This window comes from Lycorma delicatula, chromosome 10 (assembly GCF_047948215.1).
Source record: "Lycorma delicatula isolate Av1 chromosome 10, ASM4794821v1, whole genome shotgun sequence".
NCBI lineage: Eukaryota > Metazoa > Arthropoda > Insecta > Hemiptera > Fulgoridae > Lycorma > Lycorma delicatula.
The window spans coordinates 68,017,914-68,045,025 of record NC_134464.1 but is presented as its reverse complement, the minus strand read 5'-3'; the positions used below and the strand labels follow the sequence as shown (position 1 = coordinate 68,045,025).

The following is a 27,112-nucleotide window of genomic DNA, read 5'->3' as shown; positions in this document are numbered from 1 at the left end:
GTACTTATTCTTATTATTAGTCAGAAGCTTTTATTATTATTAGAATAATAAAACATTATAATAATTAGATAAAATTACAGAAATCCTTACATCTTGTTTAGATTGTACACATTGCATTGTAATTCTGTTTCAGTTAAGTTTATTGCTTTATAATTTAAACAAATTTCACCCTTTTGCTATATCCATATTTGTTTGAATGTACATCTACCTGAATCTACCTTCACAGTTAATGAAATCAGATTATTTAACTTTAGAAGAGAATGGACATTAGAATTTAGCTGCAGTTAAAGAAAATTAATATATTTAAATATAAAAATGATGTTTTTCAGTGCACCAGAGTTCATTATGTGGAAATAAGTAATAAAACTTTACCATTCAATATAATTTGATTACACCTATAATAAACTAAGGTTAGTTATAAAGAGCCTATCTTTGTGGTGGAGTGTTAGCATTCCACCTTTTATCTGAAAGGTTCTGGTTCGACTCCCAGTCAGGCATGACATTTTTTAAAATGCCATAATAGAAAAAATCATGTCGATTATCAGCTGTTAAAAGGTGCCAGCCAAAATATAGAGGAAATAACTTTCTCTCCTTAAATCAATTGTAGACATTCAGTTAGAAGTTAATTTATCTTAACTTAGATTTTTTTTTTTTAATTTTTCCGTTCCTTTTTACCAATTTATTAAAAATAAATGAATAAAGAGTTAGACTTTATTTCAAAGAATTCTTATTTTGGAATTTATTTTTATTGAATTTCATATTTGAATTTTGATTCACTTCACCCTTTTAGACCAAAGGGCATCTTTCAGATTTGAACTAGTTGGGTTTAAGAAGTTTTTATTTTTTCATAGATACAGAAGAGAAAAAAGCAACCTTGGCTATTCATAATTATTTTGTTATACTTGTATTCAGTGAAAAATTTCTGTAATTTTTTACAGCTGTTTATTTTCTTTTAAGGAATGTATAGATTTGTCTTTGACTTGTATATGTGTATATATTGCACAATAAATCTGTAAAACCAAAATATATTTTCAGTAAGTATAGACACTTTAAATTTGACAAAAAAGAAACAAATGAAATAAATAAATTTGATACAGATTAGATCAAATGTAGTGATTAACCAAATCATTTTTAAAAAAACTAGCATCATGAATAACAAGACCAACCAATAAAGAATATAAATGAATGCTCCAAAAAAGATCTTTTGCAAGTCCATTTTTATAAAATTTAAAAGACGAGTGTATTTTATTTAATTTTTTTATAAAAGAGCCGGCTTCAATAGCTATGTCATTAGCCCAGTGGAAATCTATAGCATTCGAAAAGTGCCATGCCAGGCGCGGAGGTGGCTGAATTTTATTTTATTTTATGTTATGTAACAACAAAATTCCATTTCTTCTCTTTATTGTTAATTAGATTCCTGTTGCAGCTTTGCCCGTGTTATATGGTTACTTGCGTTTCCCGGAGTGGTCAATCTTTTTATTTTGTTTTTTAGTCAAGTAACTGGAGGCAGATGCAGCCAGTTACATATATAGTAACGATGGCATTGGCTGTGTTGGTTAAGCCACAGTGTCGTATACCTTCTCACCCCCTTAAAAAAATCTGAATTAAAAAACCCAAAAACATTTTTTAAATATTTATCTGAAGAGTATTTATCAAATGTACTGAATATCTCATTTTCTATAGTCGCGATTGAGAAAATATACAATCATTGTTCAAAAACTTTTTTTACCTTTCTTCACCTCATTTCAAGGTTAAATTTAAAAAATCTAGAAATTGGTTTATTAACATGAGGATTACACTCACCAAAAATCAGGTTGATTTCTTCTTGTGTTAAAGAGAAATTCAAAAATCACAGGATTTAAAAAAAAATTCAGAAATCAGTATTAACCCTGGAAACTCTGAATGAAACTCAAATAATCTAGAAATTGGTTTTTAGATGTTCACTATCAATCTGTTCAAACTCAGCTCACACAGTAATAGACAGTCTCAGTTGACAATTCATTAAAGTTTGTGCTGCAATCGGCAAATCTCCATCTATCATTATGTAATATTATTCATTCGATTATTTCGAATAATTCAGTTCAAACCCTGTTCACAGTTCATTAAAGTTTTGCTTCAACCAGAAAATCTCCACTACTACATTTTATATGCATATATATATATATATATATTTTTTTTTTTTTTTTTCCAAAAACCTTCACAGTTATGCCAAGAAACTTGGATAAAAATTTAGTAGCACTAGATCGAGTAGTCTTTTTCATTTATCCCAAACAAAAAAAAAACCCTTTCTCTCTATATAATAGTATGGATATTACATTTTCAAGTGTTTTACATTACATTACATTTTCAAATTCTTTTATAACTATCAGTCAAAGAAGAACAAGACTACTGACTTTTCTTCTTTATTAAGTTCATTATCTATCTACCTTAGATACATTTTCAAGTGTTTTACATTACATTACATTTTCAAATTCTTTTATAACTATCAGTCAAAGAAGAACAAGACTACTGACTTTTCTCCTTTATTAAGTTCATTATCTATCTACCTTAGATATTTGTGCGTATCTATATCCTTTAAAACTTCGTGAGATATTAATATCTCATTTCAGAAGTGAACATCTCAGCCATTATAAATCCTAAATAATCAGAACACTTTAAGCCAGACCTGGAATTGTATTTTATATGTTAAAAAATAAATAAATAAATTCTCCTTTTTTTAACACCATTTTATCACTTTGCTTAGTATAAGCAATATTACTATTGCCTATTGGACTAGGAAGGAATTTTTAATGAATTATTTTGGTTAGATGTTGGAAATGTTAATTTCCAATGAAAAAGATGTATGTTAATACATACATTTTAACTTTTGGTCAAGTATTTTCAGTTTTGTAATTAATAAGTTAAACGTTTAACTATAAAAATTTTAGCAATAGACTTTGAAGTTTAAATCATATAACTTTTATTAACAAATTGCCATACATTTTTTGATAAGAAACAATAAATTAAATTTTTGTATCAAGAATTTAATTTTATTATTACTCATAAAAATATGATTGCAAACTTTTATTCATTTATTCATTCATATATTGTTTTTTTTAAATTCATTTTGAATCATAATTAAAGAGAATCATTAGCATACCTTAATTTCATTAATAATTTCATGAAGTTATCTTGCATAATTTTGTTATTTATTTCAAGGTATTATTTTCTGCAGTTGATTTTTAATGAACATCTGTTTAAATATCTGCATACTGCTTTATAGATTACATTTATTATAATAGTGGGGAGTCATTATGATTCATACTGAGGTAGTGTTATGAACTTCATCATTTACCTTGTCATGCTTTATTTTGTTTTCATGACGTGTGTTTAACATAAAAGTTTATCTTTACATGTAAAAGTGTTAAAATTTAAAGAATAAATGCTTGGATTTTATTACATTCAGTTTTTGTCTAATTTACTATGGGCGGTAAGTTTTGTAATTCTTTTTATTTACAATATGAGTATATGCAGTTACTTTAAATAAAAGCATGCTTGTTCATTGTTTCTAGCTGTTGTAATTTTAAAAAATACTTAACTTCAGTTAAGCAAAGTCCATGTTGCCTTGTCGTTTTATCTGTCAGTTGTAGAAGATTACATCTAATATTTGTTCAAAATTCTTCACATGCACATGCAGGCGTGCATACACACACACACACACACACACACACACACACACACACACACACACACACACACACACACACACACACACACACACACACACAGACACACACACGCACACGCACACGCACACGCACACACACACACAGACACAGACACAGACACACACACACACAGAGAGAGAGAGAGAGACACACACACAGACACACACACACAGACACAGACACAGACACACACACACAGAGAGACACAGACACACACACACACACAGCCACACACACAGACACACACACACACAGCCACATACACAGACACACACACACACACACAGCCACACACACAGACACACACACACACAGCCACACACACAGACACACACACACACAGACACACACACACACACACAAACAGACAAACAAACAAACAAACAAACAACCTCTTTTAAAGCTGTCTAAGGTTGCTCTATAGCTTAGATGTAAATTAAATCTATTTGAAGAATGAAATTTTAGTTTAATCTCATAACATCATTTCACCAAGGTATAATATTTTATGTGATTCCCTACTTTCTTTGAGGTAGGTTTTTTTTCCCACAAAATATATAGCCTCATGTATTTAAATAATGGGCCAGAAGAGTATTCTAACACTTTTATTTTGGTATGTTATGCTTTTTATGGAAGTAATTTAAGTAAATTTTATTTAACACCAGATTGACTTAAAATGATCTATTATAAAATGCAATATTTACCCTTACGAGTTCAGTTTAATAATTGTGAATTTTTCAGTTAAATAAATTGCACTAAGATGCATTTGTTTTTGAAAAAAATATATTATTTCATTTAAATACTTGTACAGAATAATGTAATACATTTTAAAAGTGTTGGTCCTAGCTTTAATCCAATCAATCAGGGTTGTTTCTTTGCAGATAAGATTTGAAACAATTGTAATTCAAATAATGATTTTGATGTAAATTACGATAACTCAAAGATAAGAATTTTAACTCATAGTAGAAGAGACAGGCATGATCCAGGCCCTCAACTTTTAAAAAGTAGCCATTGTATATGACACTTAATCTTCTCAAGTGTATTATTATCTCAAATTCATACCATTATGTTTTGTTGATAATAGAACAGAAGAAATTATAAATATTCTCACTTTAACATTTTTGATCCTTTTAACATTTTATCTAAGTTAACAAAATTTACATTTTAGTCCCTTATCATGACATATTTAGTTATCAAAGAGGACAAGTCCTTTTGGATCTTCATTTATAATTATCTGTGTACGAAGCATTTAATACTTTAATCCAATTTTTTAATCTGTTACATAGCAGGATAGTAATTTTGATAAAAAGTTATATGCATATAACATTATATTATATATGAATATAATATGCATATCTATGCACGATTGAAAAGCTTTTTGAGAAATGCCATTACCTTACTGTTCATTTTGTTTAAAAATAACAGTAATACACACCATTCGAATGGTGTATATTTTGCTGCAATTGTGTTTTTGATTTTGAAATCAATGAAATAATTAGCAAGAGCTATTTTTGCAATGATTCAAATAAACTACTTTATGAGACAAGCAACATCTGTAAATAAATTAACCATTCATTCTATTTTAGGCTGATTCGGATAAAAAATTGTCTAAAATATGTGATTTGAAAACTACTTGTTTATATGACACGAAACAATAATTAATAAAATAACATTTAATCCATTAGATTTCAAGGAATGTTTGTTTATTAGTGCAGTACAAGTATTTGTACTTGATTAACCATAATCAATAAATAAATTTTGCTGTAAAATAAATCTGATGTCACTTAAAATAAATTGTACATAAAATAAATTATACCATCAGTTTGATGGAAAGTTTACATCATTATCATTCTGTGATATAGGTGTACCTTGAATCAAATTTTAGACAGAATTCTTCTGTAATATTCTTCTCCTTTCCTCTTGTAATATTCTTCTACAAAATAGTAGAGTAATGTTTTCTAAAAGAACATTACTTGGTCACAAACATCTTGAAGATTCTCTTTTTCTTTCATCACAGATTAATATCAAAACATTAAGATATATAACATGAAATCATACTAAATTTCAAAGAAATTCTACATGAATCTTCAAGATTCCAAACAGCCTTAGCTCATGCTTGTTAGTAGTTGTTTAATGACAATTTTTTATATGGGTTTCTTTCTTTTATGATGTGGGTTTTTGTTTTTTGCATTTTGTGAAATTTTTTTGACATGGGAATTGTTTTATTTAAGACTTTTGAATTTATTAATTGAAAATGAAGCCTTAAATGGTTCAAAATAAAATCAAGTTTTTAAAAATAAATACAAAACATCCTTCAAAAACATACCAAATTTAACTACTCAACTTTATAAGTTTTGAATTTGAATTTGAGAGAATTAGAATTACCTAAGTTATTGTTTTATTTTATTCACCAAGTATTCATTTAACAGTACTGCCTCAAGAAATGTTCAGAAAATAGAAAATAGTATCTTCCTAACTGTAACTGAGCCTACTTGAAACAGTACAGCAAAAAATGTTATTTTATTATTTTTACAAAATATACTTATTGATGAGATTTTACATTTAATATTTATTAACCAGTATTAACTCACTTATTAAAAGTAGACTCAAGCAAAAAGACATTACCACTATCTTATCTTTATGGTATAATAAGGTGCTCAAAAATATTGTAATGATGTGATAAAACCAATTCTTAATCAGGATTTATACTTAAAATCGTCAAGGTGAAAGGTAGATTATTTACCCCCTCAGATTATTACCTGATAGAATTTTGTTGAATTAGTTTGGGAATAATAAAATAAAACTTTAGATCCTACCTTCTTATATTTTCTAGCTTAACTGAAATAAATTTTTTGCCTTTTTACAAAACTTTCTGAAGGTTTTATTGGAAATAATATTTATTATAAAACCAGAAATGTAGATCTCATACACATTCAAAGCTTCATTTCATTCAGTTCAAGTTCAAGGCAGTCAATTTTTTTTATGTTCTGAGTAAGTAACAAAGGAAATACATTCATTAAATTTAGTATTAAAAAAAAAATCCAGCCTATTTTGAAAATGTACTCTTCTTTGTAAATTCAGTATTTATGGAGAAGTATTATTATATCCAAGAAATTGTGTTAACTTTTTCTTTTGTGAATAAGTATTTTTCAGTTGTATAATGAGTTACGTGAAAAGTCTTACTAATGAAGCACAAAAAATTCACTCTGATATTGTATCACTGGATGAGATTGTATATTGAACATCTGATTCCATAAAATGCAATTTAATACCCTAACGAACCTGTCATGTATATTTTATAAAATAAATTGCTCATAAACAAGTCAAATGTGTCGACTACTATTTATACACAGATATATATAAATTGAGTTCTAACCTCAGGTAGAATATTTTAGATAGAGAAAAAAATTAAAAATATGTTTTGTTAGATAAACTAAATAGATTGTGATGTTTACTATTAAAAACAGACTATATTTATTCTTTAATAAAGGTAAAGCAAAATCAGTTTTTATTTAAAGCATGTAAGTTTATTGGTTTATTAAATTCATCTGAAATTAGTAGCTTAGATAAATGCAAAATTTATACAAATTAAAGCTAAATGGCTTACGTTTGAATCTGAGAAAACAGAATAAAAAACATAAAGCGATTAAAAGTTTATATTTAGCTTTTTTTTTAAATATTATCTTTTTGTTATTACGTGATGAAAAGTTGGAAATTATATACTATTAAAATCACAAATTAAACCAGATCTAATAAATATGTCTTTTAGATTTACATCACAATATTTTCATTTTTCTTGTAGTTTATTTACCGTTACTGGTGCTGCTGTTTTCACCCTGACACGTCATTGACAACAACCTTGATATGCATGCTACACACATAGAAAAAGGATCTCATCTTAACATGCTTGAACTCTATGAATTATTTATAATAACACAAATGCTAATTTAAGTAGCGTAGTTCCAAACACACTTTTCAGTCACTGAATAAATAAATCTTTAAATTGTTATTTAAATATTTTATATATATATTTTTTTTAATGGTTCTTGATCATTAAATTAGTTTTTAGACAACATGAGATAGTAATTTAAATGTACTGTTTGACTTTTAAAATTGGGATTCTTCTTTACTTATTTAGTTACTTATAAAGAAATCATCAACTGTAGGCAGACATATATTTAAAGAAATTTGGGGACTTGTGACATAAGAAATGAATCTTGCAAGCTCCTGTCAGTTCTCACAAGAAAACGTTATTTGAATGTAAACCATCTTTCATAGAGCCTCAGTTCATAAAAGTATTAATATGGCATTGGAAACATTTTATAAAAATACTAAAGCAGTTATTAATTAAAAAATGTTACTAGTTCTTTAAGAATCCCTTTAACTCCCCAGTAATAAGGAAGCTGCAATTAAGTAATAAGTAAGGTAGTTGTTGTTTTAGGATAAGATTAAGTACAATTCTTGATTCTTGCCTCTTCACTCAGAGCTATACTCAGTACTGAGTCAACTGGGAATAGAACAAAAAAAAGAAAGATAAAACTGTGCTTCCAAAAATGTTTTAAAAGCCTTAATTTAATTCCTTCATTGTGATGTTATAGATCTTGAAATCCCCGTGTCAGTGTAACAGTACTTAAAATCCCTCAGCCATCAAGTACCTTCTCTGTGAACCACAGTTAAGAGACATGACTTGTTCACTTTAATATTAAAATGTTTATTTTGTAGCATCATTTGATCTAATATTTTCAAAAGTAGTTAAATGTAATATAATATTTTTGCTAAAAAAATATATATATATATTTTTAGAAATAAATATTAAAAAAAATATAAAATTAAAAAATTTTTATCTGGCTAGCCATAGAGTACAGTGCTGTACTGAAGTTATTTGAATTTATTCAAATTATATAAATGTGCTGCTATCTAATGCAGTTTTGATAAAAAAGTCATTATCAAATTCTGTCTGTACGTTAATCAAATTAAACTTTTGTCTATACTTGTATATATAATATTTTTCTAAAATATTTATTATTATTATTATTATCACACCCTTTTACAATTTCTACTATATTTAAGTTTGTATCTGAATCGGTGATTGAATACTTATTAATTATTAAATGGTCTACAAGATTGGAGAACCCTAATTTGTTGTTTTTATAAGATCTAAAATGTTCTGCAAACCTTGTCCTAATTATAGTTTTCCCAATATAAATTTTTTTACAATTATTGCATGTTATTTTACAGATACCACACAAATTATTAGGATCATTATCATCATTTTGCATTTTTAAATGTTTTATTATATGATTGTATGGTCTATAAGCTATTTAAAATTTTTTTTTTGTTAATCTTAACCAAGTTTTCACTAATGTTGTTGGGTATAGGAATATTTTATATAAATATTTTTCATCAATACTTTTATTATTTATGGGTATCAATGTTGTTTCTCTATTAGATTTTAATTTCTGTTTTTTTAATAATATTATCAATTAATGTCATGTTACATAAATTTTTTACTATAATATATTTGCCCACTAACTAACCAACTACCAAAATAACTATTAACAGAACTTCGAATCATTCTTGGTCACATGAAATGAATACATTTACAAACGTATTAAGTAGAGCAATATATTGCACACAATAATAAAGAAAAACTAGATTTAGAAATAATAAATGTATAAATATACATTATAAAATGTATAAATTAATATAAATACATATTTTTATATGTATATAATTTTAATGGTTTGATTTTAATGTGATTTTTGGAAGAAAAAGTTTAACTGATGATGAGGGAAAACCTCGAAAGCGTTATTAGAAAAAATAATAAGCATAAGAAGCATTATTAAATTCTGTACTCTTGGTGGTAAATGGTTTTTATACGTTTATCTTTGATATACATATATATATATACAAAATTATTGTTTAGATATTCATTGCATAAGCACCTTCATTCCTCTAGATTGAATGTCACGTTAATTTGTATTAACTTCTTTGATTAAATTTAATGTCATTATATATATATCAAGAGATATCATCTATATCGACTGTCATTGTGTTAATCGATTGTTTTCTATGTCAGTATCAACTTCCTCAGACAGTTATTACATGATTAAATTATTTTATTATTAAATATTATGGAAGTAATAACATGTAAACACTCCTGGGACAAATAATAATAAATTGTGAAATTTTCAATGAAATTGGCTTAGCAGTTTTTGAGTTATTAGGACACACAAAGCAAAGATTGTCTTTTGTTTATATAGATATACTAGAATAATTATTTAATTATGTTTTCTATATAATTTTCTTAAACATCACCAATTCTCCATATTCAGTTTTGTATCATTTCAATTATTAATGATAAATGTGGTAGGTTTCATTGTATTATCTATAAAGTATATATTTGAGAAATATTTTGTAATATGCTATAATAAATAAATTATCACTCCATCTGTAAAATCACTCTATTAATATAAAACTATTTAATTTAGTTTGGAAATAATTTTTGGGTTCTTATGAATTTGAGTAAGTTAATGCTATATGTAAATCGGTTAAGTTTGTCATCATAAAATTTATCTTTTTTTGTGAGAATAATGTAGACTAAAGGGCTGTCACAAATACTAAAAGTGTTTTAGATAAAATATTGAGAGAAAGACTAAAATGGTTTGAGCGTATAAAGATATTAAGGGATGAAAGAAATAAATTAAGTTAAAGTGGGATGGAAAATGTGCAGGCAAATATCAAAAGTAGAATCGCAGAGCTAGATAGGTCTTTGGTGTGTCCATCATGCATAAAGTAATGATGTAAGGTATGAATTCTTTCCTCAGTGAAGGGGGTCTGGTAGATATCCTGGTACTATGTATACCCTATACTGGTACTAATATTGTTGACACTATTCTGGGTACTTCCTTGAGGAAGCAGCTGATAATTAGCTCTAAAAGCCCTTGAGAAAAAATATTATATTAATTTGAAAATTAGTTGTTTAATATATAATAATTTCACACGTTGAAGTATCATTCTCCTAGAAATTGACTCATCTATTAGATTATTCCACCAGTATTGATTAATCTTAAAATATTTTTTCCAGTAACATACAACATAGATACAGAAGCAGGTGATGGGTGTAAGGAGTGTGGCCTCTATCCCTTTTTTGGTTTCTCTACATATATGTCCATTTTAATTTAAAATGTTTAGTGATATTAATTAAAGGTTCTAAAATTCTGTAGAACTTTTATTTCAAGTCTTTTTCTGTTATCTAAAAAATGTTGACAAAGTAATTTTAATCACAATTTTTTTTTGCAACATATTTTCTTTACCATTAAACTTAAATCAATCATTTTATTATTTAGTTTTCTATCCAGTCCATTTTATTAAGTAATTTAAGTTATCCATAACTTCTAAAATTGCCTTATTTAAATTAATTAATGTTCTAGTAACAACCACTAGATTTGACATCATGCTAATGGCACATTTATAGAGAAGAGCACAAGTAATTGCAGTATGAGAATGCATTGGCATGTTAACTGCATCTGTGATATGAACATCTTGATACAATGGCTCATTGGTGGAATTGTTAGTCATTGATCAGAGACCAGTGATTAGAGGTGTAATGTGTAATCAGACTGGTGATATGTTTTGATCTGCAAATTACTCTCACTAACTTGGTCACTTGAGAATGCTCAGAATACATTGGCATATGATTATGAATGTTCCATCAGTTTAAAAAGATGCAGTTTGTGAATATAAATTTGTACAGAAAGCAAAACAAAATCATTTATATACTTCTTTATGATTCATTTTATTTATTATTTTTTATGCATTTTTAAATTACTCCATTAATGACATTATCCAATAGTTTTTTTTATCCTGAATTAATTATTAGAAAAACTTTTTGTTGAGTTTTCTGTTAAATAATTTTTCCTGATAAATCACCGTTTTATTCATTTTCTGAAAATTATTGTTAAAATTGTGTTGTGATCATTAGTATAGCATTTTGTTGGTCATGATGGTTTAATGATTATGATTTTCTTTTTGTTTTGGACTATGATTTTTTTTCAAAAGAAAGAAATGGTCTTAACAAAATTGTGTATTAAAAAGAGAATTAAGGTGGAGAACATACTGATTATTTTCTCAACTGTGGGATATAACTGTTTTTACTTTTATTGGTATTAGATTAGATATTTTTACTTTTGGCTTTTAGCTGCCAAACAGTAAAAGAAATAATATTAACATCAAATGACAAATCAAAGTACAATAAATCGTTACATAACCTCTCTTTATGAACAAATGTATAAAGTTTGTATTAAAGGAGTTAGTGTGCTATTTGGTCAATAACCAACTTAATCTTATGTTACCGTCTACTATTATCTAGTTATTGGTTATTAAATAGCTATTATCATCATTGTCAATATGATGATTTAGGTCAAATTCCATTTGGTCTTGAAAAATATAAATTCATATTCTTGGTTTACCATAATTTCTTTTGCCCCCAATCATGATAAATTAATAATAATTTATACAACCTTTCATCTGTTATATTTTGATGATTAAACTAAATCTGTGTTGATCAGTTCTATCAACAAGTGAAGATATATGAATCTCATATCTAACAAATGTATTCCAAAGGTGGGGCAGTACATTACGTTTTTAACAGCTCATATTTACTTATGATCCTCTTCTAGACAGTAATATTGTATCGCTATTGATTTATGAAACCTTCACATGGTGTTTCTTCTCATTTTTCCAAAGTTCTTCTTATTGTGTCACGTGTAGGTTGAAAGGTGGAGAGCGTTCTGTAAATGATGGCACTAATCAAATGCTATTGATTTATGAAACCTTCACATGGTGTTTCTTCTCATTTTTCCAAAGTTCTTCTTATTGTGTCACGTGTAGGTTGAAAGGTGGAGAGCGTTCTGTAAATGATGGCACTAATCAAATGTATATTGTTTATTCAGGTTTCTAAATCAAGAGTTCTGCTCAACTGAATGGCCGTAACAGACTAATTTAGTTCCCCTTCTGCTTTACTCTGAACCTATTATTTTATTTAAACCTATATTTAGACTTTTAAGTAGCACATTCCTCCATTATTTGATCTATCAAAATTAGTAGCTTCCATTAATGATATATTAATTAGTATTAACTCCATTAGATTAGTCTCCATGAACTGTGAACTGTGTGATGGTTGACATCACCATTATGTCATGTTTAGAGCTCATAAAATAGAGTTAGAGCTTATCTGGGATTGATTTGCTTCTACTTTTTTTTTATTACTCAGTTTTTAATAATAAATTAAATAATAAAGCCATCTTTGCTGCTTTGTAGTTCAGGAAGTACAATTGTCATTTTATCATTATAATTAGTGAATCTAACTTATATGAAATTTCAGTCAAGCACTAATTAACTTATCAAATAATAAGAAAACAGACAGATGAAACGGATAAGTAAGTTGTACTGAATAATTCAATGTTATCTTAGTGGAACCTCATTTATTATAACACAATAGCCATCAAAACATATTAATCTAATGATAAGTTACATAATTTCAGTTCTGTCTGTATAAACAAAGTATAAGCTTAACCTGTTTTAATCTCTGTCAAAAACAAACAGAATAATAATGTATTTTTTTATTTTTTATAAAATATTTCCCCTCTAATGTTTTTTTTAACTGATTAGTTAATCTACCACAGAGGCTTACAAAGAATCTTGTACATGGGAGTATGAAAATAGAAATTTGTAGAATATGAAAAATACCATATCTGACTGGGATTTGAAACCAGGACCTCCAGATGAAAGGCCAAGATATTATCATTCCACCACAGAGATTAGTATTGTTACATAATTTTTTATAACACAATAAATTAGATTTTACGTTCTGAAAAATTAGTGTAGGTAGTATTCAAAAAAAACTTTCTCCGCATTTTATATTTTAAAATTTGTTTTATTATCACAACAGTTAAAAAGTATCTATGAATTTGAGACTTCATTATGAAATCCAAGGGGAAAAAATAATTTGATTTTGTTACAAATCAAATCAAATAATTTGATTTGATTTTGTTTGCTTCTCTCTTTTTATCCTTATTTTGTTTTTTATTTATTAAAAATTGTAAGAACTAAACATATGCAAACCAAAAAATTGTTTCCATTTCGATCACAAATTAAACCTAATTCTACGCTTGTATTATCTGTAATGATAGATATGATAAAAAATAAAAAATACAAACTTATTTAGAATAGTTTACCCATTCAGTGTTTAGTCAATTAGTTTATCACAGTTAATGGTATGATTGCCCATTTAATATACTGCTTTTGTAAAATGTTTATAAATTTTATACTAGTACATTGAGATTGTAACTTATATGCTGTATGTAGAACTTGAATGATTTGGTTAATAACTCTATGCAAACATCCTATTTCTATGAATTGATTGGCAATGGCTGACTAAATTTGTAATGCACTCTGATGTCTATATATTATGTTGGTGAAGGTCCATTCAGTTTATCCAAGCAGATGTTACTACATTATAATTAGTATATCACCAGTTCCTTGGTTATTGTAATTATCAGTATGCAGCAAATTATCTTTGTTAATACTTTACTGTAAGTGGAGTTCCTACAGATTGCTTCACAGTCCGCATCTTGATCTCATACTTGGCTGTCCATCCAGTCACTCTCCACCATTCCTCTCCCTTCCACTGCCCCCTGCAACTCTTCTTTACAAATCTCTCTGGGTCTACCTCTCTTCCTTCTTGTGACAGGACAGTAATCTTAACACCCTTGCTGGCCACCTGTCTTCACTCATTCATTGAACATATCCATACCAAAGTAAATGTTTTTCTTTGATTTTTTTTAATTATGGAAGTTGTCCTTTTTGTCTTGCCTCTAATTAGCTCAATCCTTATTCAGTCCAGTTGGTCTTTTCATTTTCATTCCACTTTCTCTACCCTTGTTCCTAGGCTAACGATCAAAATCTTTAATGGTAATGAATATTTTCTGAATGTTGGAGTTACTGGTCCAATGCTTCAACCCCCAAACTGGAGAACCAGGTAATTTTTTGTACAGGCTTTCTTACCCTAGCATTTGAAGAGCCAACTCCAAAACTGCTAGGCAACATTGCTAGATTTTGTCCTCCCTGGATATTTTTTTTCCCCAGTAGCTAACAACCACGGTTGGCGAGCATATTCCAATGCTAGGGGTCACCCCTGATAACAGAGCTAACTGCAGCCATGGGATCTTTGCTAATAAATACTTGATTAGTTTTACAATATCTTTATGATGAAAAAAATACTGATTGTTAAAAAAATGATATGGAATTATTTTTTTTAATATTATTACGAATTTAGAATTGCTATAACTATACATACCTATATTTTGATTATTGAAGGAGTAGGTGTTCCAGCTTAAATAATAGGTACTCAGATACTAATTAGACATTTTCTACAATAATCAAAGAGAGATAAAGCCATGACCTTATCTCAAAGAGAGAGTTTAAAAAAAAAACATATATCAATTAGAGCTATTCACTGCTTTCTGCCTTGTCAGCCTTAATCTTGTTAAGATGGAAGCAAAATGCGTATTGAATATTTATAATTTAAAAATATGTTACCAACATATTTCGTTACTATGAATATTTTATTACAGTTTCATAAAATAAACTGTAGGTAACTGTCATTATAATTATGTCTGAAAGTATTGGCAAGCATACACCTGTTTTGAATGATGAAAAGAAAACGTTAGCAGTAAAGAAATATAAAATCAATATTTACATTAAAACAGGACAGCTCTACCACTTACATGGTTTGCACTTAATACTTGAAGTATACTGTATAATATCGTATATAATCTATATAAAATTGCTGCTGCATATATTATAAATATATAGGTCAGAGTAAAAAATTTAACTGTAGTCATCTCATCCGTGAAATATTGTCCCACAATGTTAAAACTTTAAGAAAACGGACTAAAATATGTCCATTACTGTTTTTTTTTAAAGAAGGTTATTTAATTATTTAAGTTTTCTGTTCTTAAATTATTCTATGATAGTAGAATATTATTTATTAAAAAAAAAGAAAAAAATATAAACTATGCTCAACTCTTTTTATTTGACTTCATAACATTATAAATATAAAAAATATTTATTTATATATGTATAGGGTGCCGGGTCCATGGAAAGTGTTCGCTAAATGGTAAGGGACTAATTGAGGACTTAGAATGTAAAAAAATTTATGTTAACACATGGTAAAATTCACATGAAAAAATTCATGGTTAACACATGGTAAATTGTGGTCAACACATGGTTAATTCATGGTACACACTATTTTGTGTTTTTTTAAACAAAAATTAATGTCTTAAAAATTGAGATATTTTAATGAAATTTGGTGTTGGTATAGCAATATCTTATAGAAAACTAAATAAGCTTAAAAATTTACCTATGAAAATTGTAAAGTGGAGGACATTCAGATTTTTTAATCATTAAAAATTGTTTTAATTGAATTATATTTGTAAAATGATAATCATATGAGTATACAAAAAAGGAAACAGTTCGCTAAAATATAAAGAGAGAAAATATAAATTCTCATTTCATCTATTGTTTTCTGTTGAATTGTCTTTTCCGTGACTTTTGTAAAAATAAAAAGCAAACAGTAAATAAGGTTATAATTTAAAATTTTATTTATTAGGAGGGATTAAACTTTAGGTTCTATGTAATTGTTTGGGTAATTTTTTAACATCTTAGTTTTTTTTACCAGTTTACTAAAGTGATTTTCTTTAAATAATTAATTTGTACATTTCAGTAAAACATTCATAAGTGTGCATTTAAAAAAAAATAATATAAAGATATATTACGTTAATTAATACAAAAGAGTGCTGCAATTAAAACAATTAAAAGGCACTATTATAAGGTTACCGTTTGTCCTAGATAAAGTAGCAGGAACTTTTTAATTTAAAAAAATATATATACTCCTCAATACATAAATTGAAGTTGCCTTGTAATATTGTTTATTGAAATGTATTTGTTCTCATACCTTTGTTTTAAATAATTTGTTGTGGGAATAAAATACCCTATGCAAAAAATTAAACCTCTTGCCCAAACAACTATATTTTCAATAAAACTAATATTTTTTATTATTTTATTTACTTCAAAACATATTGTTTACTGTTGTACTATTCATTCAAAAATTATGCTCTTATTAAATCATAAGCTGATAAGTTTGTGAAGTAGTTTTAAATATTTTTACAATCACAAAAGCATTCAAAACAAATGAGTTTAATGTAACTTTTTCTGTAAACAATTATGAGGTCGGACATTTAAAATTAAATGTTAAGCATTTTCTAATGACACCTTATTCTATTTTGAAGGAATAATTAAATAATAAAAATAGAATATAATAATAAGGTTTAAATAAATATATTCTGTTTTGAAACAAAAAAATCTTTTGGTTTGTAGACTGTTTGCTTTTATGGAAAGCTGACCCCTATGGTATAATTAAATTGAGATTTGACTGTAATCTAAATTTTTCATTTGTTCAAACTCCTGTACATTAATTAATTGGATTAATACTGTTGAATCATATCACATTAATCCCGTAATTAGCACCAAGATTACTTTACATTAAGTTACATAACTGGATTATGCGAGAGATGAGACTATGTAATTATTATTAAAAAAAAGAAATAGATACTATTACTACAATTTTACAAGTTTATTACTTTAACATAAATACAATCATAAAATAAAAAATTTAAACTGTAATGAGAAAAATTTTTTTCTTTATTAATTTTGAAGTATATTCACCGATTGGCTAAATGAAATGATAAGTTCACTTTTATAAAATATAATAATAATAATAATATTTAATTATTTATTATCTCATTTTCCAAATAATTGGAAATATACTTTTATAATATATTCTTTAGTCTATGATCCAGTCTCATACTTAGTTGTATTAAAGATTGTTGTTGCTTATCTTAAAGCAGTTAGGTAACTTAAAGTTAATTAGTGTCTTATCAAATAGTATTTTTTTTTATGTATTGTGCTTTTTCTGTCAGTGTGTTGTTGTTTTTATCAGTACAACACTAATTAAATGTATAATTTGATATACATAAACAGGGTTTCTGATCTGTTTAAAATTAACAGTAATGCCATCTACAAAATAGCACAAGGATCACTGGATCATAATTTCAGGAAAAAAATCCTATGGAATCACATTTCCAGTTATTTAGAAAGTGAATTGATTTTCATATATTTAAAAAAAAAAAGGAAAATTACAAAGCCAAAGCTACTGTGTGATTGGTGAATACTTGAAGCACAATATTACATTGTTCTTCTGGTTTCAAAAGCAAGTTATAAATAAAGTAAAACCACTGATACCACAAGTTAAACAATTTTTTTTATTTTTCTGATGGCTCCTCAGCCCAAATAAAAAAAAAAAATTGCATAAATTTGTGCTACCATCAAGAAGATTTTGAAATCGCAGATGAATGGTATTTTTTTGCCTCATGCCATGGAAAAGGACCATGTGATAGTATTGGTGGAACTGTAAAAAAGAATGCGACTAAAGCAAACCTTCTAAGGACAGTCAAAATAAGGACAAATTGTTACACCTTCTGAAATGTACAATTATTGTAAAGACAATATTAAAAATATAACATTTATTTTCTGCTTCAATAAAGGTGTTCAAGCGACTGTAGAATACCTCACTTCTCGTTATCAGGTAATCACAACAGTCCCAGAAACAAGAACCTTTCGCAGTTATGTTCCAACAAGTCAGAAAATGTATTTTGAAAGTCCGGGTGACCTCTGAATCATAAACATTTACATTAGAATCATTACACAAGGACATTAGTGTTTCTGATTGCTTTATAGGTTTACAAAGACAAAATGTAACAAGTATGTCTTCTGTGTCTGCTGCGTATACAGTGGTAGGTGGCGGTTAGGCAGAGTCATTGAAGTCAAAATATATGAAAATAAAGAGGCATATTGAATGTACGTTTTCCATCCGCAGGGTTCGGTACTTCATTAAAGAAATCATTGAGGGATAATCAAACATGGATTCAACTGGAAAATACTTTAAAGATTCTCATGCCTTCAGAGCTTTATCTATTAACTGAATCTATTTTCTGAAAGAGGACAAAACATTGCACCAAAGATGAATGAGGACTTATCAGTTCTACTCAATAAAAAAAATGGCAGGAGCACTAAGTTATATTAGTTAAGTTTTTTATCAAAAAGTGCAATATTTATTCATAACTTCCATTAGCAGAAGTAAAATAAGGTAAAAGTGAATTAAACAACTTATTAATGTATTTGAACTGTTTATCATTTTGTAATTATTATTTATCATTCTGCAATTGATTATTTAATAATTATCAATATATTTATTCTAATGAATTAAGTTTTAATTTTTATAATCTGAAAAAATATACATAACATCAATCATTTTGAATAGAATTTTTATGGTTAAAAGGAGCAGTGTTTTTAGCGGTTTTGTTGACTTCATTACCGTCAACCCCTTTGAGTAACAAAATAAATTTTATATGGTTTTAAAGTACATAAAAAGTACTTGCTACTGTAAAAATTTCAGATTTTTACCACCTGTACCATATTTGGTTTTTAAGCTCCAAAAATGAGAAATTTTCAAAATCTTAAGATTTCACGGCCATTTTTTTTAATGAATGTCACTTGGTAACAGTCCAATTTTTTTTTATAAGTACTACTAGTACCTAAGAGTTAAAAGGTAAAAGATAGGTGTGTTACCCTAAGCCCTTCATTATATATTTTGGGCCTAAAATTTGAAAACGCAATATGTAAACGTAACTTCAGTAAACATTACAAGATTTCGTTATGTAAAAAAATGAATTTTGAGTACATTAAGATGAAGTTTCATTTTTAATCTTTCCAAAAAGCCCTTTTTGACCCTCTGTATGATGTAAAATAAGAATGCTACAGCTCATGGAAAAAAGTGACGAAAATGGCTATTTTATCTCTTGGCTAGTTAGAAAGTAGTCTATTAGTGAAGAAAAAACTTTTTTAAAATACAAAAAAATATTTTTTGGCCATTGCAAGTTATCATATACCAAATATCATCAAAAATAGTAATGCATTGATCATTTGTTGAATTAAAATGGAATACCACAATGATGTTTAACTTTGTTTTTAAATATATATATATATATATATATATATATATATTATAAACTATAATATGTTTCAATGACCAAACCATGTAAACTCTACTGAAGAATTCTTTTAATGAATTAGTTATTATATAGTGTTCTCAACCGATTACACTTTATGGTTGATTAAATAGTTAATGAAGAGAACATCGTTATTCTACCATTTTGAAAGTTTTAGCTTATTTCACATCCCTTTTAGTTTTATATTTTTATTTTTTTACTATTTGTTTGGTAAGACAAAACTCTATTCAAGTAAAAACTTCATTAATTAAGAAAAAAAGTTTAAAGGTAAAACTATATTTACTATTATATTTATTTTATATTTTTCATTAAAATTATACTTATTTTAGTCAGAAAACCAAATGTTTGATAATAGATTTTACAAGATTTATAAAATATGTTATAAATACATTAAGATATTTTATAATTTAATAATGAAATGATTAATTAGTATGGTAATCTGAAAATCTATAGATTTTAATGTAGGGTTGAATTAGAACTCATAGGTGAATACAGACCTTATTCATGTAAAGGCTGTGAGCTTGGTACATTGACAGTTCTGAAGACCAAGATATGTCATTAATTAGAACCTAATAGTAAAAGGGTATGGGACAGTACCTTTTTCTTTTTTCTATTTAGCCTCCAGAACCACCATAAGGTATTACATATAAGGATATGTATGAGTGCGAATGAAGTGTAGTCTTGTACAGCTCAGGTTAACCACTCCTGAGAAGTGTGGTTAATTGAAACCCAACCACCAAAAAACACCGGTATCCACAATCTAGTATTTAAATCTGCATAAAAGTAACTACCTTTATTAAGGTTTGAACCTTAGAACTCTCGACTTTGAAATCAGCTGATTTTCAATGACAAGTTCACCATTAGACCAACTCAGTGGGCTATGGGACAATACCTAGGATTTGTTAGTGTTAAAATTTACTTGTTTCAGTTAGAGTTAATACTTTCAACCTCCCACTTGGAAAGTCTAACCATTTTTCCCAGCCTGATTTACCATTCCCATGGTTGACGAAATGGTAATTTTCAATGAACTTTTTCAAAGAAATTTCATCTTTGCATAAAAAAGTGTAGAAACAAAAATTTTATCCTGTAAAGATTGTTGGATGGACAAAATAAATATTATTTTTCTTCATTATATTTGTATTTGATAATTTAATTTAAATCTTGTTACAGCAGCTATTATTCAGTTTCTTTTATACCAACATTGATTATAACATGTTATTACAGATGTTTTTAGTAAGTGATATATTTAAAAAATGTAACCTTCAACTTACTTCTACATGTACTTTAAAGAGGAAGATGAGATACTGAGACGAGAGGTGAAAATGTGCCAAAGATCTTTTTAGGAATTAAACCAGATTCTAGCTGATGTTGAAACTAGTGTGCTTCATTATTATACCTGTCATAAACAATTATTGTAAGCTGTCATGAAATCAGTTGTTATGATCATGGTTGTTAATTAATGCCAACAACATATATTGAACTGTACCCAGTTTTATTTAATTACATTGATCTATGAATGGCTTTGATCATTAGGTCGAGTCACTTACTTTTATTTTGTTCAATATTCAGAATGAAACTTCAATTACGTTTAAAATTTTATGAAAACATTAAATTATAAAGAAGTTTAATTTATCTTCTCATCCAAAATCCTTTTCTACTGATTTTAGTTGCATTTTAGAACTATATTTGACATTAAAATCTAATATTATTTATTGTATTTGTTTTAATAAATAAAGCAATCTGACAGCCAGCTGGAGTATGTTTATTGATTATTAAATGTATTCTTGAATTTCTGACAAGTATCAAACATATTTTCACCTGTTCATCGTTTCATCTTAATAGCTCATTGTTCATTATTCAGAATATCTAAGCTGATTATATTGATGATGATGAATGTGTTGCTGTCTGGAGGTCTTAACAAATAGACAGCCTCAAAGCCAATCGATCCTCCACCACCAACCCTCTCCTTTCCTTGCTTCCAACATACTTTCTAGAGTTTCTGTTAGTACACATTTATGTCTTAGAACCTGCCTTATCCAATAATGTCTATCTATCATTCTTTATTACTTTAATTATTTTTCTTTGTTTTCTCCAGCGTTTCTTAATTTATTACTTTCTCTGTCTTTTTTACTTCTCCAATTTTTACTATAAAATTTAGTCTTATTTTATTCATTATTTTATACCTATTTTATTAAAAACTTGAAAATTTTTAGTAATTGGCATAATATAATATATATTACCTTTTGTGTAGAACAAGATAGTTTGCTTCTTATTCTATCTATCTTGTTGTTTCAAAATTCTATAGTTATAGGTGTATAAGCATATGTGTTTGTGTTGTGGTTTTGTTGTTCTCTCCTTGTTTATACAATATGATAAGCAGTAATTACATTATATTATTATCCAAGTGCATTGAGCGTATACAGTATAATATGTTTGATGCATTCATGTATATCAAAGCAATTGTATCGATGTATATTGAAGACAGGGTATTTTATGTGAAAACATATTGTTATACTATATGTAACCATAGATTGTTGTGTATTGAATTTCACAGTTTTTTAAATATATATTATAATTTTAAGGTGGAATAATATTACACTTGAAATATTTTGTAGTATACTACTTATCAATCTGTATCTTTAATTCAATAATGTAATAAGTACTCATTATGTTCAGTTGTCTGTCTTTCTCTTACAACAGAATATTTCACAATCTGTACAATTGAAAAATATTTATTTTTTATTTTTTTATATAATGTGTTACCCTCACTGTAGAATATGTAAAACTAGACAGAAAAATATTATTTTATAATTAGCAATTATGGTAAAAAAATAAAACAGGAATTGTTATTTGTGCAAGTAATTATTATTTATTGTGATAATCAGCTCACATCCAATTACAATCACATTAACTGTTTTTTTAAGGTGGAGAAATTAATATTTTTGGCATGTAAAAAGGGCCAAATCCATTTTAAAGTCTTAAAATAATAAAGTTATTTATTTGGATGTAAGTACCTCCAGAATAATAAATTTATAGTTTGTCTTTGCATGCAATCTTTCTCCATTACACTGGAAATCAATGCTGATTCTTTTCATGTATGATTCCATATACAATAATTATTGGCAATCGCTTTTTGTTGTTAAGAATTTATTTATATTTGTTATAAAAAAAAAAGTTTATAAAAATGTATTTAATAACAAGTGATAAAATTAAAAATTTTAAAAACTCACGAAGCCATTTTGAAGAAACATTCCAGTAGAAATGTTTCTACTGTAGCATCCTTCTGGCAGCTTATAACTGTAAAACTAATCCTAGTACCTGCTCTGATACCTATGTAATGTAAAAAATCACATCAAAATCAGCTCAACCGTTTTAGAGAAACATATCTACTACAACACCCCCTATTGGCCTATAACAGTAAAACTAATCTAAGAACCTGCTCTGAGGTAATACCTATGTAATGCAAATAACTGCCTCAAAATTGGCCCAGCCTTTTTAGAGAAACACATCTACTGCAGCACCCCCTGGTGGTCTATAACCATAAAACATGTCTAAGAACTGCGCTGAAGTGATACTTATGTAATGCAAAAAACCACTTTGAAATCGGTTCAATAGTTTTTGAGGAAAATGGTAATAGACACACACACACTCAAACTCTTACTCCAATCGCCAGCCACACCCTAATCGATCCTTATTTCTTCTTCAAGCAGGAGTTTACAACCAAACTTTCTGAGATATCCTACTCTTGTCCATATGTTTCAGATGACTGTACCATATCAGTTGTCTTTCTACCAATTTATCCACTAAAAGTGATTTTCTGTCCATTTTCTTTAGGATATTGTCATTTCTTCTTGGTCTAAGTAATCAACTTCTCTAAAGATTCATCTCCATAGCAGTCATTCTACTTTTAAGTCTTGGAGGGAGAGTCCATACTTGTACTTTGGATCTGTGCATGGGACAATTTTCAACAGAAGAACTGAAGATTCTCTTATTATTTAATATTATTTGATATCTGAACATTCCTATAAAATAGGATTTTAGAGCTTGATGATTGCTCTCCCATTTACCAACTTTTCCAAAATATCAGAATTTTGCCTTTTGTCTGATGTTTGAGTATTTATTTGAACTCATCATATATATTTTATTTTTATGTAAATATGTTAAAAAGAAGTAATAAATATCTAGAATAAATAACAGTGTGCTGTTCCAGCTTTTTTTACAGCTGTAACCATGTAAAGCATCTTTGGTTCAACAGACACTATTCAAAGTTATGCTTCCTGTAATAGTAATCATTTGTTATACAAATAATCCTGGCATGAAAAGAATGAGGTTGGCACTTGTAGGGCTCAATATCATCCACTTGCATTTCATTGTGCTTGGATGAAGATATATATCTGAATATTAGGCTTAGTGAAGAAGGTCCCAAGTATATTGGAATGGAATGTTTGTTTTATTTTGAAGGATGGCTGTTTCATTTTTAGGAAAGACTTGTGACTTATGTCAGGCTGCCTTGAACCATTATTAGTAGAACACACATACATAGTAAAAATTTATTGAAATATATTGCAAAAAAGTTGCTAAATAAAAGTTTACAAAAAATAAATAATCTTAAAGTAAATGCCTATATTGATTGTTAAATAATCATCAGTAGATACTGGGCAGTAGGTTTGTAACAATATGTATAAACGAAAAAATAATTAATTAAAAAATAAGCAATGTTTAATTCAAAACAAGTATTTCTAGCAATGTTAGCGTCTCTGAAGGTCCCGGGTTCGAATCCCAGTCAGGTATGGTATTTATTCGTGCTTTGAAATTGCCATTTTGTCTCATCTGAAGCAATGCCTAACAGTTTTCTCGCCGTTTTTGTACATGGCCTACGTCAACGATATGCCGCTGTTGGAAGGAGTCAAAACAGCTCTATACGGAGACGACACGGCATATTATTATGAATCTAGAAGTGTAAATTACGCGATCCAGAGACTCCAACGGCAATTGGATCTAGTAGAGCCGTGGCTCGATATGTGGAGAATCAAGGTCAACGGTGAAAAATCGGTGGCAGTGATATTCACATACAAGACACGTGCTCCAGCCAGGAAGCTGGAAATCTTAGGAGAGAAAATCTCCTTTGGGAAAACAGTCAAGTAGGGAGTAGTCCTGGACAAACGGCTTCCCTTATGAGAACATGTTAAATATGTGACCCAAAGGCCAAAGGCCGTCAGGGCCTCACTATACCCAGTACTGAACAGTGCCAGCCCATATCCACTGGCGATCAAATTGCACATTTTTCGGCTATACGTCCTGTCGATACTAGCATATGCTTACACGGCATGGGGAGCTTTGTTGAACTCCACGCTTCAAAAGAAATTAGAAGCCGTTCAAAACATACCGTTGCGGACGATATTTGGAGCACCGTGGTTCGTCAGAAACGTCACTCTTCGCTACGATGTAGGACTACACACCGTATCCGAAGTGGGAGTGGCGCAGGCACAAAGACTTCGGGAGAGCGGCCGTATCCGAACACGGCCATCTCCGGGACATCTGCCGAGAGGACCGTACTCCACAGGGTATAAGAAAACGGCCTCATGCCGTATTAAACGAACCACCGTGAAGAAGCGGTACGAGAGTCAAAAAATGACAAACCAGGTTTAGGAGCCTCTATATCGCGTAACCTATAAATGGAAACCGCACGAAAATTCCGGCCGCGAAAGTAACCCTTTTCGCAATTAAATTTTGTTAAAACTATAAAAAGCTAGACAACACCCCACACCGTCCCGTGGGAAGAGACCACAATTTCATTTAGTCAGCATATGCGACTCCCTCCGGAGGACGGGGCGCATTTCTTCCCCCAAATAACTAGGGCTCCGGTAGGCGCACTCCTGCTAGCCCATAGGTGCTGGTACCGAAAGGACTTCAGCGGATGGACTGAAGGGGAATCACGCCGGGATTACTAGGCTCAAAAGCTTAGTCTCTCACGGTTAAAACCAGTAAATAAATTACACCATGGTCCATACGGATAGGAACGCAAATTACCAAATCCGTCCATAAATAAAACTTAAAATTTATAACTGCCACTAAATATCCGATGAAATCCGCCCGATAATAGAAAGATACAGCAGCAAGTGACATTGTCCAGGCTCTGCGATCTGTAGGGAGAAATATTGAAACTCCCGCCATTCTTGTTAAAATTTAATACAAATTTTCACCAAAAAATAAGAAATATTGTAAATTATGAGATCAGTAAAGAATATAAAATGTATTTTGAGATGTACACAGTTAATTTTATCAATTTTTCTTATCAAAAAAATTTATGTGAGAAATTGTTTCGTTATATGTAAACATAGTTGATTGACTGTAACTATGAATTAAATAATTAAATTCCATTTATATTAGTATAATTGAACATTAAAGAAAATACTACTTATTGAAGAAAGCTAAACTTTCTCTTGTTTTTCCTGGCAGATGACTACATATATATGTTATGTTTTACATGTAAAAATCATATAAATTATGATTTAGTATTTTTATATAAATAATTACTATCTTAATTAATCAAGTTTTTAACTGCGTGTAATATTTACATACTGTCCCTTCTTGGATTTAATAATAAAAGAGTGATTAGTGGTGATGTAGATTGATTGCTTTTAACTCAGCATATCAAACAATATTATGTATGATTGTGTGTGTGTGTGTGTGTGTGTGTGTGTGTGTGTGTGTGTGTGTGTGTGTGTGTTTTGTTAGAAAATGGTTCATGAGTAAAGTAGGAGAATGTGTGTGTGACACTGATATGGAAATAGGGTGGTTGGGCGTGCATGTAAGTGGTAGCGTTGTGCTGCGTATAGAATAAAGTTCCTTAATTTTCTAAGCTTCTGGTAAAACAAGTCTAATTAAATTCACATACAATTCTGTGCATACCATATAAGAAATATATACAGATTGATATATGTGTATAAGTTTTTGTATATGTGTCGGTTAAGTTTTCATAGCAGCTGTTTCATTTCCATGATAGCATATGTAATTTAGTCAATATTTCAAATGCGTACATGAACATGCATTGGATTTTATAGTTTTATATATTTTTTTTAATATCAGTTATAATCACATTGTTGTGGAAATAAAATACTTTAATATGAAATTAACATGGTTACATGTTGAATTTCTTTTATGAAGATTTATTATCATCGTACTTTTCAAATATAATATGGAATAATTCTTTTATTT

General features: G+C 28.4%; 1 protein-coding gene across 2 annotated transcripts in view; it reads left to right on the top strand.

Moving 5' to 3' along the window:
• The first annotated feature begins 3,322 nt into the window (after positions 1-3,322).
• Positions 3,323-27,112, top strand: part of sif (guanine nucleotide exchange factor still life) — a 1,284,896-nt gene continuing 1,261,106 nt past the window's right edge. For both annotated transcript variants that reach the window (XM_075376797.1, XM_075376796.1), the window contains exon 1: positions 3,323-3,469. In XM_075376797.1, coding sequence (XP_075232912.1) covers positions 3,422-3,469 — 48 coding nt within the window. In that variant the 5' untranslated portion in view covers positions 3,323-3,421. The remainder of the gene's footprint in view (positions 3,470-27,112) is intronic.